The sequence below is a fragment of the Chelon labrosus genome, assembly GCF_963514085.1.
Source record: "Chelon labrosus genome assembly, chromosome: 21".
In the NCBI taxonomy this organism is placed as follows: domain Eukaryota; kingdom Metazoa; phylum Chordata; class Actinopteri; order Mugiliformes; family Mugilidae; genus Chelon; species Chelon labrosus.
The window spans coordinates 8,435,513-8,453,419 of NC_140354.1; the positions used below are offsets into that span (position 1 = coordinate 8,435,513).

At 41.2% G+C, this 17,907-nt stretch overlaps 1 protein-coding gene across 1 annotated transcript; it reads right to left on the reverse strand.

Moving 5' to 3' along the window:
• Positions 1 to 14,751: 14,751 nt before the first annotated feature.
• Positions 14,752 to 16,152, reverse strand: nog1 (noggin 1). The gene has a single exon (XM_084569974.1). The coding sequence runs from the start codon at positions 15,809 to 15,811 to the stop codon at positions 15,143 to 15,145; it is 669 nt and encodes a 222-aa protein (XP_084426100.1). The 5' UTR covers positions 15,812 to 16,152; the 3' UTR covers positions 14,752 to 15,142.
• Positions 16,153 to 17,907: the final 1,755 nt, after the last annotated feature.

Consider the following 17,907-nt stretch of genomic DNA (forward strand, 5'->3'; position numbering starts at 1 on the left):
ATTGCCAGAACTGGCTATTCTGTTGAATTAAATAAGCAGAGAAACTAACCTAACTATTTAATCTATTAACCGTTTAAAATCATTATGTAAAAAACACAAAACCAGTCTCTGAATTAACTGAATCTGTTTGGGGTTTCAACTGTTCAAACCAAACGGAAACGTATTTAGTTAATGGAGAAATAATGATTAAATAATTGTCAGTTATGTGTCTACACTTTACAATTAATATACACAAGTGTCTAGCACAAGGTACGACAATATCGGTATTTATGTTGGTGTATTTTAGTCTAACAATATCTTTGCATGGAAAAACTGAATGTAATGGATCAACAAGTGCAATATTTTCAACTGAAGTGTTAAGTGGCATAAAAAGGCATCATGCAGAAGTACAGCCTGTGAGTAAATACGCAGTAAAAGTCAAGAAAGAGGTGGTGGAAGCTTATTTTAAAGCATTGTTATTGTTCTGCTGAAGAGACTAAATGAACGGGAAAGTGTGCAGCACCTTTAAACACACAGACGCCCCTCTCCCTCTTTCACCACCCCTGTATTTACACACTCTTAAAAACACTGTCACACAGACCGGCTAACTGACAGAAGTTATCATTACACAAAGCGCTCTATTCCATAATTTATAGAGATCCCCGTCCCAGTCATGTGGAATTCTCCCAAAATAAATTCAAGTAAACACTTATGCGACAAAGAGGCACTCACAGTGGCCTGGTATGCATAAACAGTATGAACAGTGTGACAGTGTAATCCCAGCCCCCCGCACACACCCCCAACCCAACACACACTCGTGTGTAGCCGACAGCTCGGCCCAGAGCTGACTTCAGGCACGGTTTGGAAATGAGCCTAAAGCCCCCACCTCACCCCCAGCGCCGATGCACCAATCCTCCGACACCCCCCTCCCTACCCCACACCTGACTCCTGGCAAAATAAGCCAGACTCCAATCCATCTTCCATCACAATAACACACACCCCAAACCATGTTGTTTTGAAGAGTGTTCAGCAAGTTCATCTCCGGGGATGCTTTTGTTTTCTTCCCCAGGACTTCTTATTGTTTTAGCAACACAAGATGCTGTAAATCAACCGGGTCTTTGCTCAACTCTGGCCTCTGTTTAAAGGACAGAAATATGTTTTTTTCCAAAGGAGGCTTTTAGGGAGTTATGGGAACTTTTCTTACTCACATTTTCATTTGCAGAAAAGATTCTGCTCCCAACAATCGTTAAGTACAAAACCTAAAAATTATTGTCTTCATATAACAATTAAGGATGAATATTGACTAATATGGGGAATTAAAGGCCAGTGCTGATATCAATGTTTATTTTTTCTGTTTGTATTTGTGTTTCTCTACCTTGAGGATTGTTACCAAATGGTTGTTGAGTTTAAAACGCCTGGGATGGCTGCTATTCAATTTCAAAGGGAATGTTTAGAAACCTGATCCGACCCTCTAGCGAGCAAAGCTACACCCACGTCTCCCTCTGCCCCTCATTCTAAATCACTCCACTGGAGCAGTGTAAACAAACTTCAGTTTGCTCTCTGATATTGAGAGGTTAAGACAAGCGGCAATCCTCCACTATGACAACACGGCCTCAGACAGACGATGTCATCTGTCTTACCTCACTCTCCATCCATCACTGCGCCGGAGTCGACATGTCTGACAGTCCCACTCTCGCTTTTCTCGTTGGCACAGGCCTCCACATCTGTCACATTTTCCTCCCGGCTTACTTTTATTACACAAGATGAACTCCGCCTCCTTCACTTCAAATTCACGGACACCTGAAGGGCAAGCAGGCAGAGAGAAGTCCTATTGATTAGTCGTGGTATCTGATGCCATCCTGGCTCCACAAACACGTTTTCAATTGACACTACCTGGAGAAACGTGAGAAAGGAATGTCAGCGCTGAAAAGTTTTAAACTTGGACACATAACATGTCAAGGTATGGACAAAAATAAAATTATGCAAAAGGTTACATTTATTAAATCTAAGTCAGTTCTGCAAATAAAGTTTTGATGTTAATCCAAGTTAAAAATAAGATCTGCAGTGAAAAACGGAACATATTCCATTAATTGTCCAAAATCTTCTTAGACATATTTGATGTTAGAAACTATACTGTTTCTAACATAGACAGTAGTATAGCTGCATGTCTGACTGACATCAGGAGTTTGTAAAGATAAAGAGGACCCAAATCTGAACCTTGAGGCACACCAAGTGTAATGTCATGCTCCTTAGACAAGTTGAGATGAATCAAAAAAATCAAAAAAATCTCTGTGAAAAATGAAAACTCTGAAGCTATTTCAATACTGTTGTACTGATGATGTCGCTGCCAGGAAGAAGCTTAAGTTAGGATCATTAATAGGAATTTGGGGAGGAACATAGGTCACATTAAACATGTCAGACGGCAACAGTGTTTAAATCTGGTGACAAAGCAGAAAATTGCAAATTTTAATAAAAATACTGACATACACAGATAGATTGTGCGGTTCTTACTTATATCTAACCCACAACTACGGACTAACTTCTGATGATAACACTGATCAATCCATGTGTAAAATGCCAAGCATCAGGTGGATGGCTGGACTAGACTAGATTTCAACTGTACTTTGTATTGAGTACAAATTTGCAAATGTTATCATGCCAAGACAATAAACTAAGATGGTGAAAATGTTAAACATTAGTATACCTACTAAACGTCAGCAAGTTAGCATGTGGTGATTAGCATTTTCTTTTGATAGCCAGCAGAAAAGCTGCAGGCTCTATGAACACATTTCTGTGTATGAAGCTTTAAGTTGTTTTTTATTTCACTTACAACAACAGCAACAATTGTGTATTAACACAATCAGGAAAACCACTGTTACAAAATAAGAACAAGACCTCATAAAGCACCAAGAAAGAAAGCACTATGAAAAAGAGTCTGAGGAGGTATTGTATATGAAACCAGTTTTCTCTCCCAGAGAGCAGTTTCTTTTAACACCCACAGGGCAGGAATAAGAAGGAATATCTCTCTGCTGTGAAACTGAGGTAACAAAGTCAAACTGTATCTACCAGACATAAGGGGCCAGCGGGAAGTTTGCCCTTCTGATCTTTTTATAATCTGCTCTGGGGAAGACACAGCTACTTTCCTTACCACCGTCAAAGGCTCCTCTCCTTAACTTTCAGCCTCACATCCTTATCTGATTGAGGAGGAGAGAAAATATTGACTATTTCACAGAACAAAGCAGTGTAAATATTTGAAACCACTGCTATGAACCAGCACAGAGGAGCAGTGGAAATGGGACACAAACACTGATAGTTTAATCAAGTCATTTGTGGCTTTTTAAATGCATTTCAGAAAGAAAGTTTGGAATTCATACTCATGCTGCTCTCTCTGAGCTTTCACTTTCACAAAAGCTGCATTATTGTTTTCCAATCTGGGGTCGTTTGGTTAACCCACATAAAACTCGAATGGCACCAAGAGAGGCGCTCTGATAAATCAGCAGCGGGCTGCAAACAAGGCCCGGTGCCGGCGGACCTGTGTGCAACAGGACAACTCTATCGGTGAATTTCACAGGTCATTACTCTGGCTCCAGCCATTGCTGCCTCCAGTGGCTCTGGAGACGGCCAGCTTTTTCTCAGAGACAACAGCTTACTGGGCTTTGTGCTAGCTAAACAAGCGTGTCTGTCTCACAGCAGTAGATTAATGTCTAGATAGAGGGTTTGCTCCTCAGGGAGACCTGTAGAGGAGCCATCCATCAACCTTTGGAAACCATTACACAATAACAAAATAACAAAATCTGAGAGAGGGGCTCATTGACTGAACCCTGTCCTCTGGGGCTACTGAGAGAGAGGCAGACTGAGGAAGAGGTTTCTGAATTAAGTCTTAACAAGAGGAAGGTTGAATTTCATTGGAACCAGAGTGAGCACAAAAACCTGTGATTAATACATTTACCCTTTGCTCAATAAAATGCCCATTAGAATTTAAAATGCACAGGGAGATCTTGTTTTAATGCACTAAATGCAAAAACTGTATTAACGTTATATATGACCAAGTAAAGCAGCACATTGTCATGCTGGAAAAGCTGAAACCACAGCACTTTAGTTTTTTTTTAATTGAAAAAAAATGATGGAACAGCAGAGCAAAAACGTTTACAACAAATGTTCAGCAGACGGACTTGATTGAATTGATCAATTAATTAGTAACTGCAGCTCTACAGCTTATTTCTGTGTGGGCTATAATGCAGCCTGAGGAGCATTTTCATTGAGTGTCATCTGTGAGAATTTGTGTGTGGTAAACACACAAACTCTCGGCCCTCCACATGAATGACAGTAAACAACACAGGATCTCTGGCTGTGCCCCCCTGCCCCCTCCCCTGAGGAGAAAGGGGTCACACAAACACACCATCTACTGGCTCTTAATTTGTTTAAAGCAGCCCATTCAAACAGGATCCCCAACAGAGAGAAAATCTCGTTTCCAAGGCTGTCGCCATGGCTCGAGCTGTGTTGTTTAGGAAGGAGATCAGGACGCCGCTGACGACTCAGCTGACTTCCAGCACACACAGCTTCACAGAGGCGCCAGGTTGTAATTAACACTTTGCAGATTACGTTTACAGGACCAACATGGTCTGCCTGAGTTTTATTACCGCCTGGATTGTACCTCTGCCCTGCGGGTATACAAAACACTCTCTGTTTGACGCTGTCGTGTCCTGTGTGAGAACATTTGACAGGTTTTGATCGTAGTAAAAGTCAGCTGGGTGTTCGCTGCTCCTCGGAGATAATGAGAATCTCCACACGCTTCTGCCACTTTTCCAGCTATGACCGGCTGAAGAGACATGCTGCAGTCTGACAATATTAATCTATTTCTGTCCCCCTATCTGCAGCTTTCATTCATTTATTTGGGCTCATGCTGTTGGTCTAACAGTCTTATTAGAGGAGCAGTGAAACTAATCCATTTCTTGGCAGCAGGCGGCAGACAGCTGGCCGGTGAGGAGTCGCACAAAGTGGCTGATATAATTGCGGTGTAATCATTTTCATGCAGCTCCTCGGTTTCTTCTGAGACGGCAAGCAGCGTTTCAGGTTAACACGCTAAGGTAATAAAACAGCCATTAAAGTGCCAATGACCTCAGAATATGAGGGCCAAGTCATTCAGCTCTCAGACATTTAGCACAGAACCAACACAAAGGAATTCTCCACACACACTGACATGCATAGTATTTCAAGAATGCAAGAAGTCTCAAATACAGTCCACATACAGATTCCTCAGTGTTAATATTGTTGAGCTCATCAGGCGCTAATATTTGCCTAAGTTCATGTGCTGAGTGCTTTCAACCACGGACGCCGGCAGAGCTGCAGTTTGCCTCGAGTGTCCATCATATCTGAGAGAAGCAAAGCAAGAATGGATTGGGAAACATCTGCACACATCTGTACCACTAGATGGCACATATCCCCTGAAATATTTTTCCCTCTAGTTTTATGCTGTTCAGGATGCAGCAGCAGCTGTCATTAATATTCTGTTATCTGGAGTTCAAACCCAAAACAAGGCATACTGCAAATACTGAATCAACAAGCTGCAGTTAACTGTGGAAAATAACTAGCGAAGGAGTTAATTACAGATCAGAATACAGAGAGGTGTCAGTCTCTGTGGAAAAAGCCTGGGTTTCCCATTTATCTCCCAAAACCCAAACTCGTGTGCCTTAAACACTTCACACTGAATTAAGCTGAAGTGGAAACCCACTCTCCAGACTTGCAGCACTTCTTTCCACTCCATGGCAGGGTGATAAATCTTGAGTCTTCCAGTCTCTGCTGCCTGCTTCCCCTGTTGCTCTGTTTTTTTTTTTTTTTTTTTTAAGCCTTCTTCTCTCTCTCTGTGGTCAGCAGGAGTTTGCTCACAAAATACAAAGGAGAACACGCTTGTAGGCTGGTAGGCGTCAAGAAAATGCAAGTTACAGTTCCGGTGACATATCTACATGTCCATTTCTTTTGTTTGGGGTAGAGCCGCCTTAATCAAAGGTTGTGTGATCCCCACGGTTTATCATTAAGACTGGAAGCTGGCTTTCTCCAGTAAGTGAGTAAAAAAGTAAGTACCCAGTAAGTAAAAAAAATAAAAAAAAAGCTTACCAACACCTAATTCTCACAAATTAACATGCTGCATCTTGTTTGTTAATTCGAACACAAACACAAATGTAAAAACGGTAATTTGTGGTTTTAGGAGGCGTTGCGTGCTGGAACAGTTTCAGCGAACAATAACTGGAAATACCTTTAAATCTACAGTATGTTAAAAACCCTAATGTGAGATACTTGTCAGTCAGGTTTTCGTTTGCATAAGCGAGACGGACAAAATAAAGAAATTTAACTCACTGCTGAAATATCTGGGATTAAGTAGTCTTACCTGTGAAACATATGATATTTATATGACATGTTTGTACAGCACCTTGACGGAATGCAATTATATGAGCAACCCACAGGCGTGTTAATGACGGTGCTCTGCTCATCAGGATGGAGACGGTGTGCTGGTTTTGTCTCTAGTGCTTGAGGGCTTTGGCTCCTGATAACCTCTCATGCTGAACTTCTGGTAATACTGACTATGTAATGATCTGAACAGAAGCATCAGTCTTGGTCCTATGTAAGTTTACGGTCAACTTAAAGCAGTCCTGCTTTGACTTTTCTCTCTACTTGTTGCAGCTGTTCCTCCTCACCTAGAGAAAGGAGTACATAGTTGACACAAGATGCCAGTGTTGGGTTCGGTGGGTGGTTCTGGTCCAAGCTTTTCCAGTGCATGAAACATTGTTGCAAATAGTTGGACTCTTCCCGATGGTTTTTCAGTCAATTCAGATTTTGTTGAAGTGATGGCAGAAAAACTTGGTCAAAGAGATCATTTTAATTGGCCGATCATCTTGGAGAACCGATGAAGTTTGAATGAGATCATTCAACTACATAAATACTTTCTCAAACATATGATCATCTAGAATAGTTAGACTGTAGATCAAATGCATGATTCAGGAGAGGAAGGCAGCTCAGTAAGAGTTTGTAGCTCTTCCTAGGTTCCTAGCTAATAGGAGCTCTTCAGTAGTTACTCAAGTTCAAATTTTTAATCCAAACTCAAGTGACTTGAGGCAACGCCTTCATTGCAGGTAGATCTTTGGTGGTGTTTTGGTGTGGCCGGGTCTAGACTAGTATTATGACTGAGTTATGCCAACAAAGTGAGACAGACTTGGGGCCTGTCCACACGGAAACGCTTTTTGGTCTAAACGCAGATGTTTTGCATCGTTTTGGCCGATCGTCCATACGAATCCTGTAAACGCATTGCCCTAAAACGCACTTTTCTGAAACCAGGTGCCAGGGTGGAAAAAATCGCAAACGCACCTCTTGCGTTTTGGTGTGGACGGCGAAAACGGCGAAAACGGAGAAAAATGCATACGGGCGTTTCGATGATGTCATCGCCACACCCCTCGAGCAGCCTTCCACCTCTTATATCCCGCGAGACATCTCATAACAACATCAACAACAATGGCGGACTACATGCTCGTGTTCCTGCTGGAGAAGATATTGAGCCTATTAGGGTTACCAGGGCAAAATATCATTTCTCCTTGAGTTTGGTTTCTTCTAAAGCCGATTTGTAAACAGCGCTCAAGCTTTATGCGCATGCTCCGCCTCTTCCTCTCCGTTTTTGGTGAATTTCTGAAACTGAAACAGCGCCACCTATAGGCCTGGAATATGAAGTAGCGTTTTCAGTCGTGTTGAAACGGATCTGTGTGGACGCAGATATTCTTGAAACGATGCCAGGGAAAACGGAGAGGGAAAAGATCGTTTTCATACGTGTGGACGTGGCCTTGATCTTAGGACTACAAGATAAAATGCGAGGTAGCAAATGTTAATGCTGCCAAGCAAACAAAGCTCTGTCACCTCAGTTTTCACAAACCGCTTGAGTCCTTCACACATCATCCATCCTACGCCAGCAACACTCCCAGCAGATCTGCACATGATGCAAAGATGCACAGTATTCCTGTAGTGGTGCCGCTCAAATTCTTGTAGAACTGAGTTGAGCAACCTATTGGTTCCAAGCCACGTGCAACACCCTTTGGAAACCGAGAAATGTACAATGTCCAGATGACATTGTGCATTTCTCCACTTCTATTGCCCAAATGAAGATTCATGCTTGCTGTCCTCACATGGCTGCAGAGAGCACAAAGAACTGAGAAGGAAAAAAATCTTTTACCAAAGATGAACACATTTTGGTAAGAAAACTAAGCCAACAGGGCAGAATTTTGCCGCATGTAGTTACAGAGTGGACCTGAATGTGCATTTTTAAAAGTAATTTGTTGAATATAATTATATAACATGACAAAACTACAAAAGCAGTAACAAATGCAATCAAACTATAGCATCTGTGATTTTTCTTATCACTGTGTAACCAACCTGTGGGCACTTTTGTTGCCATGTCTTCTTGTGAGTATTGAGTGAAAACCGAATGGTATTTTAAGAGCGAGAAAACATATAAATGGATATTACTTTCTCAAGTTATTGTGGGTGAGAGCTGAAATCAAACAGAGGGGGACCTGGAAACAATTTGTAGAGATCTGCAGTACAGGCGAGACTCAAACCTCACAAACCTCCAGGAATGATCTCTTTAGATACTTAGCATCTGATCAAAGCACAGCCAAGTGTGACGAGAGTGAATTAATAAATATCCCTAGGCAGCTTGTTTATTTGTGCAAGATGACAGGATGATAGAAAAGGCTTGGCGGGAACTCAGGAGCGGGTAAACCTGAGCATGCTTTGAGGCTTGAGAGCTGCCAGTGAGGTGAGGGCGGGGGGTTGCTTTGGGAGAAACACGGAGACACAGGAGAGGAATGATGGACGGCTCACACGCCAGTCATTGTGAGAAAATTATAGCTAGATGCTGCCAACTGAGGCAGTGTGGCGGCAAGCCAAAGCCCCGGGAGAACAAAGGCCCAGGATCCCAGTGTGTGAGTGAGCGCCGGCCTGCCTGCGGAGCCCCAAACCTTCATATTTACATGCGACGCTTAAGAGTTAATTGCAGTGAATTCCTGCACTGGGTGCAAAGTAGGGGCTGTTGTTGCGTTATTTTACATAACAAACATACTGTTTCCACTCCTTCTATGTTTCAAAGGTGCTTGAAACAAGAATGCAAAAAGCATTTGAGCCCTCGCAAATCAAAACTCCCCAAATCAATGCTTGTTTTTATCCACGTGTTAAGTTTTGAACACAAAGGAATATACGGTGGGCAAAACATGCATATATTTTGTTTATGTATCCTGCATTATCATGGCGCTTTCGCCTTGCATTGGTGGCTCCCTGAGGAAAACATGAAAGCTTCACACATTCCTCCAATTACCCTGCGTGTTTGGGAAATGATTTGTATTCGATTCAGCTTCTCAGGAAATGTTCATGTGTGTCAGCTGCAGGAGGGCTAAGAGGCCCCTTTAACAAACCAGACCTCATCTTCACAGTAGTTGATGGACATCAGCCAAAAAGTGTCAGGGTTGCTACGGTTCCTGATTTTTCGCAAACGAACGGTGCCCTCTCGACTCTTTCGACTTGGCAGAGCTGCCCCGCGCACATCAAAGTAAGGTCTGACCTTGCATACCAGATGAGGTTTGGATTAACGAGCTCTGGACATCAAACAGCAGGATCGCCCCCCTCAAGTCATCAAACCCAAAATTTACAGCGGACAAAAATGCTGGAAAAATCAACATCAACCTTGCCACGCATCTCGGTTTGAACATCGTGACCAGGACAGGGAGCAGTAAGCAGCAGAGAGGATATTTCAAAAGCCTCCAATTATCTGATGTGTGGGAGAGCACAATGAACAGGGCAGCTCGCCAAACAGCATCCTTTACCAAACAAATAAAACTTTTGACAGGACATGTCCGCCTGTTAGAGGACTGCACACCAACGAACTGCTCATGCAGCGCAGTGACAGACGCTTCTCATATTCACTGCTCACTGATTTATATAACGTCATTTAATCTACATCATGAACGTTAGCCTAAAGAAATCAAAACGAAGTCTGGGCACGAAGGAAGACATTAGTTTGCGTTGCAGATCCTGAAATTAAAAGAATTTAGGCGTGAGATATGGAAATTCTGATGCACTACGCCCAGTTCAAACATCAGAAGGGTGTAGGAGGAGAAGGTTTTAGATGCTCTTCAAAAGAGCATGGTAACTTTTTATGTATTACTCAAATGACTGCAGCTTTTGATCACTGTGACTATCATGATCAGACCCTCTGCTAAATTGTGTAATAATAAAAAGGATTCTGTAGCTTAAGTGAAGGTAAATGACAAATAAGTAGGGCATATATTATTATCCAAAGAAGAGAGAAAAAATGTCCAAGGTGACGTCTTCAAATGTTTTGTTTCTGGCCCACGGTTTACATCTATTTATTTATGATCCAAACCATTGACAATTCCTTTTTAAGAGTCTCAAGACTTTGCGTTTCAGAGCCCTTTAACTGCTTTTTCCACTTCAAAGTTAAACGTACAGACAAACACACTTCTGGAAAAGGTTAAAGTCATACTTGGACTTCACTGGAAGCACTTGATATAAAATATGAAAAAATATAGAATGTGGTATTAGCAGCCTGACAAACATTACAATACAATCATAAAAAATAGTTGACCCTAAATAAAAGACTCTTTCACCGAATGACAGGTAAAACTCAGCAGACACAGCTGTTCCCCTGGGAGGTAACACCTGCCTCCGTTCAGGGACATTTCACAGAGACCACCGCTGGACATCTGGACAGTGAATGAAAGAAACTTCTTAGATTTGATCATACTGTCCCTAACATCATTTAAAGCAGGGCTTGTCTTCACAGACACGCTCTAGAGTACTACTGAATTCTATCAGGTGGTTTATGACAGATTTGAATTCACTGATTAAAACCTAAAAAATTATGTACAAAATTTATTCTCAATCTCTTCATGCTTAGTTTACATTTTATAAACTTCTTTAACAATGTCAATTAATTGAGTTTCAAAGGTATGCTTCATTGGAAACAGTAAAGTATTAAGTCTAAATACACTATGCTTCTAAGGCATTTTAATAGAACTGCCTTAGAGAGAATATAAATATAAATATAAAACTACACGTTAAAATTACTTAACATTTCAGGCTGGTTATTTCACCCATTTTCCTGTTTTAAATTTAGACATTTTTCACCATATAATTACTGTTTTGTATTTTGATTTTTTTTGTCCAACAGAGCTGTATCTCTACAGAGTTGCTTCCATGACAACTGAGCAAACTCCCATCTGCTCAGGAAGATCGTACGATGCAGATAAAACCTCTAGGGGAAACCTATAAATGGACCTTTTTTTTTATTTATTTTTTTAATAAGAAACCTTTCCCATGTCTTGTAAATGTTGAGAAGCTTGAACAAACCTATAAGGTTTAAACTATAACTGTAAAAACTGAGACACGGTAGAGTTTAATTAATAATAATGAATCATTTTACAAAAATGTGCCGTATGTACACAATATGACTCAGGGCTACGAGTAGATTAATGATAGCTGCAGTTTACCGTCATGTTTTCCATATTAGGCTTTTCAAAATAAAACACATCTCAGTTGAGTTTTCACAGAGTCAAGCCTCTTTAAGCTGAAAGGATAATTTTTTTACTAAATGTGTCTCATGACGGTACCAACTTTCTCTGAGCTACCAGCATTATTAAGATCAAAAGCTATTTTCTGCCTTTCATCACTGCATAAATGGTGAGTATCATTTTATTATAGAGCTCTGGTCCAAGTGTACTTGGAGCTCTCCGACCTGATCATTACAGCCCATCCTTTCATGTACCGCACTGTTTAACAGAATTATCTGAAATTTGTCATTTCCCCTGAATAAACATCTCTCAACAGTCTGACTTCTACCAACTAAGTTGGCACACTCTGCTTGTTTTTGTATTCGTCATCAAGGTGCCACAAAGGCTACCTTTGGCCTATTAATGAGCCAGTCAAAGTTATTCAAACTAATTTTATCATTTGAAAGGAAAAATGAATGACTCGTGTTTGATATTGTTGGCAAAAGTAACAAGGAGAAGTTTGCTTTGATCAGGAAAATATCTGAACCCTGTAGGAGAATTTAATCAGCAGCAAGGTTTTGGCTTGAGAATATCTGCATAGAAAAAAAAAAAAAAAAGGTTGATTAGGTTAAAGGGGGTGGGAAGGGAGTAGAAAAGCAGTAAAACAAGCCCATACCCAAAGAGATCATTAAGTTAATGGATTGCTGGTGGCTAAAAGCATTACATTGTTGGGTATCTGAGACTTCAGAGATCTGCGGACAGGCGAGGCTGGGAAGCGCCACGCTGAGCGACGACGCTGAGAGCTGAGGGCCAGCTCAGAAGTGACGAAGGGCGTTAGCAGCCCTGCATCCTCCAGTCTGCAGCTGGTATTAGCAGGCACCGAGCGCTCTGTCAACACGTATTAGTGCGCACACAAATCATTTGACCGGCGTCAGCGCCTTCCCTGAGCTACAGCAGAAAGACCTCAGCAAAAGAAAGGTAGACAGAAACATGAGAGAAAGTTCTGAGTATAAGATTATAAAAGTTCAGGACACCTAATTTTTGAAACAATAGACACAATCAGGCTGAAATATACAATAAGTAACTATCATCTTATTTCTGGAGCACTTGCTAACTGAGAAGAAGCTTCTAATCCTTCTGAGAGCTTTAACGCCTGACTATGACACACAAAACCTGAAATAGGTGGGTCTCCACACAGCTTGTCAACAGTGAATCCAGACCATCGCAGGCTTCATGCAACAGGACAAACAAGAAAAGACGAGAAGATCAGTGTCAAACACTGAGGATTCAACACACGCATACATCAAAGGCTGCTCACTCTGTTTTTGTTAGCGGTATTGTACGGCTCTTCGGCCTTACGTTGCTATCCAGTGACAAGTACAGGGATTTGTCTGCAGCTTGCATACGTGCAGAGCTGCCTCTGAGGCTAAGGAGCATCATTACGGACTAAACACAACTAAAACAAAACACAGGCTTTCTGGTGCCCCACAGTCTACCCAACTGAGGCTCAAGAACAACTGAGGGGGGGTTGTCTCAGTTGAGAGAAAAGCAACTACACAAAACACAGGCAACTGGGCACAAATTTAAGTTGAAAATTCACAACTTATGGAGGTGGCTCCGTCGGATACGGATCCAAAAAGTTTCCAAAAATACAAAAATGTCAGTTGGAATTTTGGGGGAAAAGAAAAGACACTGACAATATTTCTTTTTTGATGTGATGCTATTGAAAATGCCGTATCGTGTAGCCTTAATAAAGAACTCTAACTAAGAGTCCATGTGATGTTGACGGAAAGGGTTCATGAGTTTAAGAATGACAACCTACGATCACTTCTTGAGTACTTAAACGATAGAAGTACTAACAGTAATCTTTTATGTATCAGAATTAATAAGTAAATATATTAATTGGAACGTATATTTAGGTTCAGGTTACAGATAAGCGCAACCTCTCCATATGTACGTCTACATTTCACTACATCTTAGAAGAATACTCAAGTTGTGCTACATACTATATGTACACCCACATACTCCCTAACACCATATTGTAGTTTAATTAGCTGCAACCTTCACCACTTAATTAAAATGTTACTTACATATTAACGTAACAGTATAATAACTCAATAGTATTACCGTCAGTGGACATTCACCCCTTTGATTTATCATTTGATATAGTTAATTTTGACAACGATATAATGTATTTGACGTAGTGGACTTCTGTTTGTAAAGGAATGTTTTTATCCTGTGGTTTTGCTACTTTTCATTAAGTATCATTTCTCCTGTGCCGATTTCAATCATATATAATAATTTAACATATTTTATCAGATGGCATTTATATTGTCTTGAATATGCAATATTAGAAAGTGAAATGTAGTCAAGTAGAAGAACACAGTAGTATTAGAAGTAAAGTACATGAAGTGCATGAAAATATTACTAAAGTTTATCACGTTAAGATGATATTTTTGCTTGTTGTGTTCAATCGATGATATTGTAATCCACAAATGCGTATTTGTCCATTATCACCTCATGGGCTGTGATTTCTTTTCAAAGAATCTTAAAAACAATGATTCTTATAATTCATTTTTAAATAATTTCTTTCAGTTATGGTCTCTTTTTTGCTTATAATCTCACCATGGAGAGGCCAGCCATCTAGGATTTTACCTTTGATGAACAGGCTATGTGTTGAATGATTCATTTTAATTAGAAAACTAACAGATTTGAATGGTTTCACATAATCACCATCGCTTTCTCCCTTTACTTTGATGCTCAGCTCAGCTCCTGCTGGGCCGCAAATGGGGAGGAGGGTTTGTGCAGATGAAAGAGGAAGAGCTGTGAGCAGATGCTGATTCCTTCACTCACTGAATCTCTGCTCCTTCTTTTATCAGCTTGTAATGGGTCTGATGTATGACTGACAGCCTCATGGTGATAAGATAAATTCGGGTTAACTGGAGACCAGCAGAGACCACGCATATTCTGTAAAATGACACTGTTGGGAAAAAAAAAAAAAACCCAAATACTTATATGCAGACATCTGTACTTAACCATGCATTACAATATTAAATCTTAAATAATGCAATATATGAGCTCAGGACTGTAAAAAAAAGGATGTGATGTGTAAAAATAGTGTTAGCGTGAGAACTACACTCTGTGTGCACTGTGGCAGGTGACTTTAAGGGTATCCAACGCTCAGACTGAGAATAAGCGATCAGAAAAAGGAAAGGAAAAGCATTTCAAATCGTTTCAGTGTCGGTTTATTGTACGAATATAAAGAATAAATAGCACATTTCCTTAATTTACAGGATAAAACAAGTCACTGATACAGGGCTGTATCAATAGTCCACGTTGAACTGAGGTCGATCTGCTTCATCCACATGTGGAAAACAGGAAGTCTTTACGTGGCTCTATGCGCCATATCTCCATAAATACAAAATATATAACCAATATTCTCCACAAATAAAGTAGACTCTGGTTACAAATAATACTGACTTTGTACAGGGAGTTATATATAACTGCATGGCACCGCATATACAGAAAATACATTCCTACACTCGGTAGTGCATGTGGAAAAAAAAAAATAAAAATCAGAAAAATACTGAGCTTATAATTTATGTTTAGACAGTCTTTCTTTAACTTGAACAGGAGCATTTGCAGTCTGTAATGATCGGGTACTGCACCGGTATCCAGGCGCATTTTAGCCCTCCTTTCCTCTGCACGCATCTCCATCTCAGTATGGTCAGGTGAGTAGAGTTCGCAGGTTTACACACCATCCCCTCCGGAACAGAACACGACCGTTTGCTCAGGCAGCTGCCCACTCGCACGAACCGCGGCCAGAACCTGTTGCCCAGGTCGGTCCAAGTGTACACGACCGGACAGAACGAGTAGGCCCACAGCCACTGCTGTAGCCGTCGCTTCAGTTTCTTACTGGGCTTGTGCTTCTTGCCGAACTGGACGTCGAAATCTACCGCTCGGATTTCCTTCGGCAGTACTCCACCCGGCTTTTGGATCTCAAAGTCATCGAGCTCATCGTTCCCGGTGTATTTGTCCTCTACGGGCGGTAAAACGGACAAAAAGCGACTGTCAAAGTCTCCCAGGACGCTCTTTAGCTCGGTCTCGTTAAGGTCCCGCTCCTTGGGGTCAAAGACAGGATCCGGGTCCTCTTTTAATTCCACTAGTGGCAAACTGTCACTCGGAATGGGGCGGAGAAGGTAGTAGTGCTGACAAATCCCTCTGTCTATCAAAAGTCCGACAGACAGCACCAGCAGATACATGGCTACACACTGCTGGGACTGATCCATGTCAAGCGGTGAGATCAGGGCGCACACGGAGCTGCTAAAAGGCCACTTTCTTGTGCGCAATTACGCGTGAGCCGTATCCAAACCTGAATCTCGAGTGTCCCTCAAAATCACTTTCCCATGATGAAAACCCGTGACAGAAAGAAAACACTTGTCCGTAGCAACATCAGTGGAAACTATTTCTAATGATCAACTGCGTGACAAAGATCAGATCTCTCCCCGGGTTCCGTGCGTCCGGGCTCGGCATGATGCTCCACTTGTCTCCTTTGCAGAAAAGCGCTGAGCGTAACCCGCGACCTCTGTTATATCCTCCACACGGAGCGTGATGTAATTCGTGTGCCCCTCTTTGAATGTGGGTTTGTTGTCTAGGAGGAGATCCCCAATACCTCCTTCTTCCACGGCGGTGGAGGTGGGGTGACTGAGGGGGGAGGTGGAGGGGCCGCAGGGAGAGGAGACGCCCCCTGTCGGTTTTCCAGACTTAAATCAGTCTTTTATTCTTTAGGGCTTTTGGTCATCTGGTGAATCCTTCTGCTGGAGTCTCTGCAGGCTCCCAGAACACGCAAACATTCAAGTACTATCTTGATATGGTACTTTATGTTGCATATTGCTTTAGCTCAAAATGAAATATGGAAACCTCTCTTAAGCAGCTGCAACATTCAAAAGCATGTAAATAAACTGTCCAGATACAATATGTGAACAGCCTTAATATAATCCAGTTTTTCCTGGACACGCAGCAGCTTGTATTTGTGGATGCTCACAGACTTGTGCTGTGCAGAAAAGGTTTTTAAAACCAGTTTTGCAGTTCCAAAATATGCCAATTGCGGTGATCTGGATTTTGTTGTAAATCATAAGACATCTAGAGTATTTCCATATAATCTATTCGATGTAATCTTATGGCATTTGTAGGAATCGTATGCTCTGTATTCCTGCTGTGATTTTAACAATAATAAAAGTACATATAAACAAAAACTATAGGATGAGATACATTTTATTAACTGTTTGATCATCTAAGCTTCCTACATTAAAGATGGTCTGAGGGAATCCTACAAGACGTAAACATGAAGCAAAACCAAATCAGTTAGCAGAACCTTTTACCTGTTTGAAGAATACCATGATTTACAGCCCGAATATGAGATGAAATGGCCTGTTAACTACACCTTTTGCAGTGTATTTACTGCTTGTGTCCAGTTCAAGTGGGACAATATTTCTGCCTGTAACGGTGCCACAGCGAGCCTCTCAATAAAGCTGGCCAAATTAGCTCCCAAATAAACAACGCTCACTAAGCAGCAGCCATGGAAAGTATCACAATTTGTGAACCTGTCTAAACTCACGCTCAGAGAATCATTCTTTGAAAAATAATTTAATGGAAGAACTTAGCCAGCTGCTACATCAGCCATAAACCATCCGCTTTAGATAAATGCATCTCTGTTTCATTTTGAATGAGCTAATTCACACAAGCACTTGAGCACACGACTCATTTAGTTTACGGTCAAATGATGGTGAAAAGTCTGGAAAATGTCACGCTTGTATTTTTCATCTGACCAGCACGTATCATAAACTATCGCACCTAAAAACGCTTGACAGATAGGCTCAATCCAGTGCATTCACATGAGGGACGGTGCAGAGTAAACTATGACACAAACAACGCTTTCAGCAAGCATCAAATATCCAGGAATCACTGATTTTAATGCATATTTCGATAAACAATTAAGCTCGATTGCTTATTTTCTTTCGGACCGTTTGCGCGCTGTACTCAGTCACACACTTAAGGAACTTTCAAATTGAAACTGGAATGTTGATTCTCTTAAGAAATGATATTTCACACGCCAGAATATCTCATTTGTAATGTGGCTGCACGGGTGAAGTTCAAATGTGGTTCTCATTAAGTGTCATCAGGATTGCCAGGCTCATTTAACGGCGAGTTGTTTTTGTTTCTTCTAATCCCTTCCTACTGTTTTACCACAGGAACATTTCGATAGTGAAATATTCCTCCTTAAAAAGTCAGGCTACTTGAGACAGACGCCTGCCTAATTGAGGACTTTAAGTTAACCAAACAGAGTTCCCTTTAGCTAATAAACCCGCCGATGTGATTTTTAATG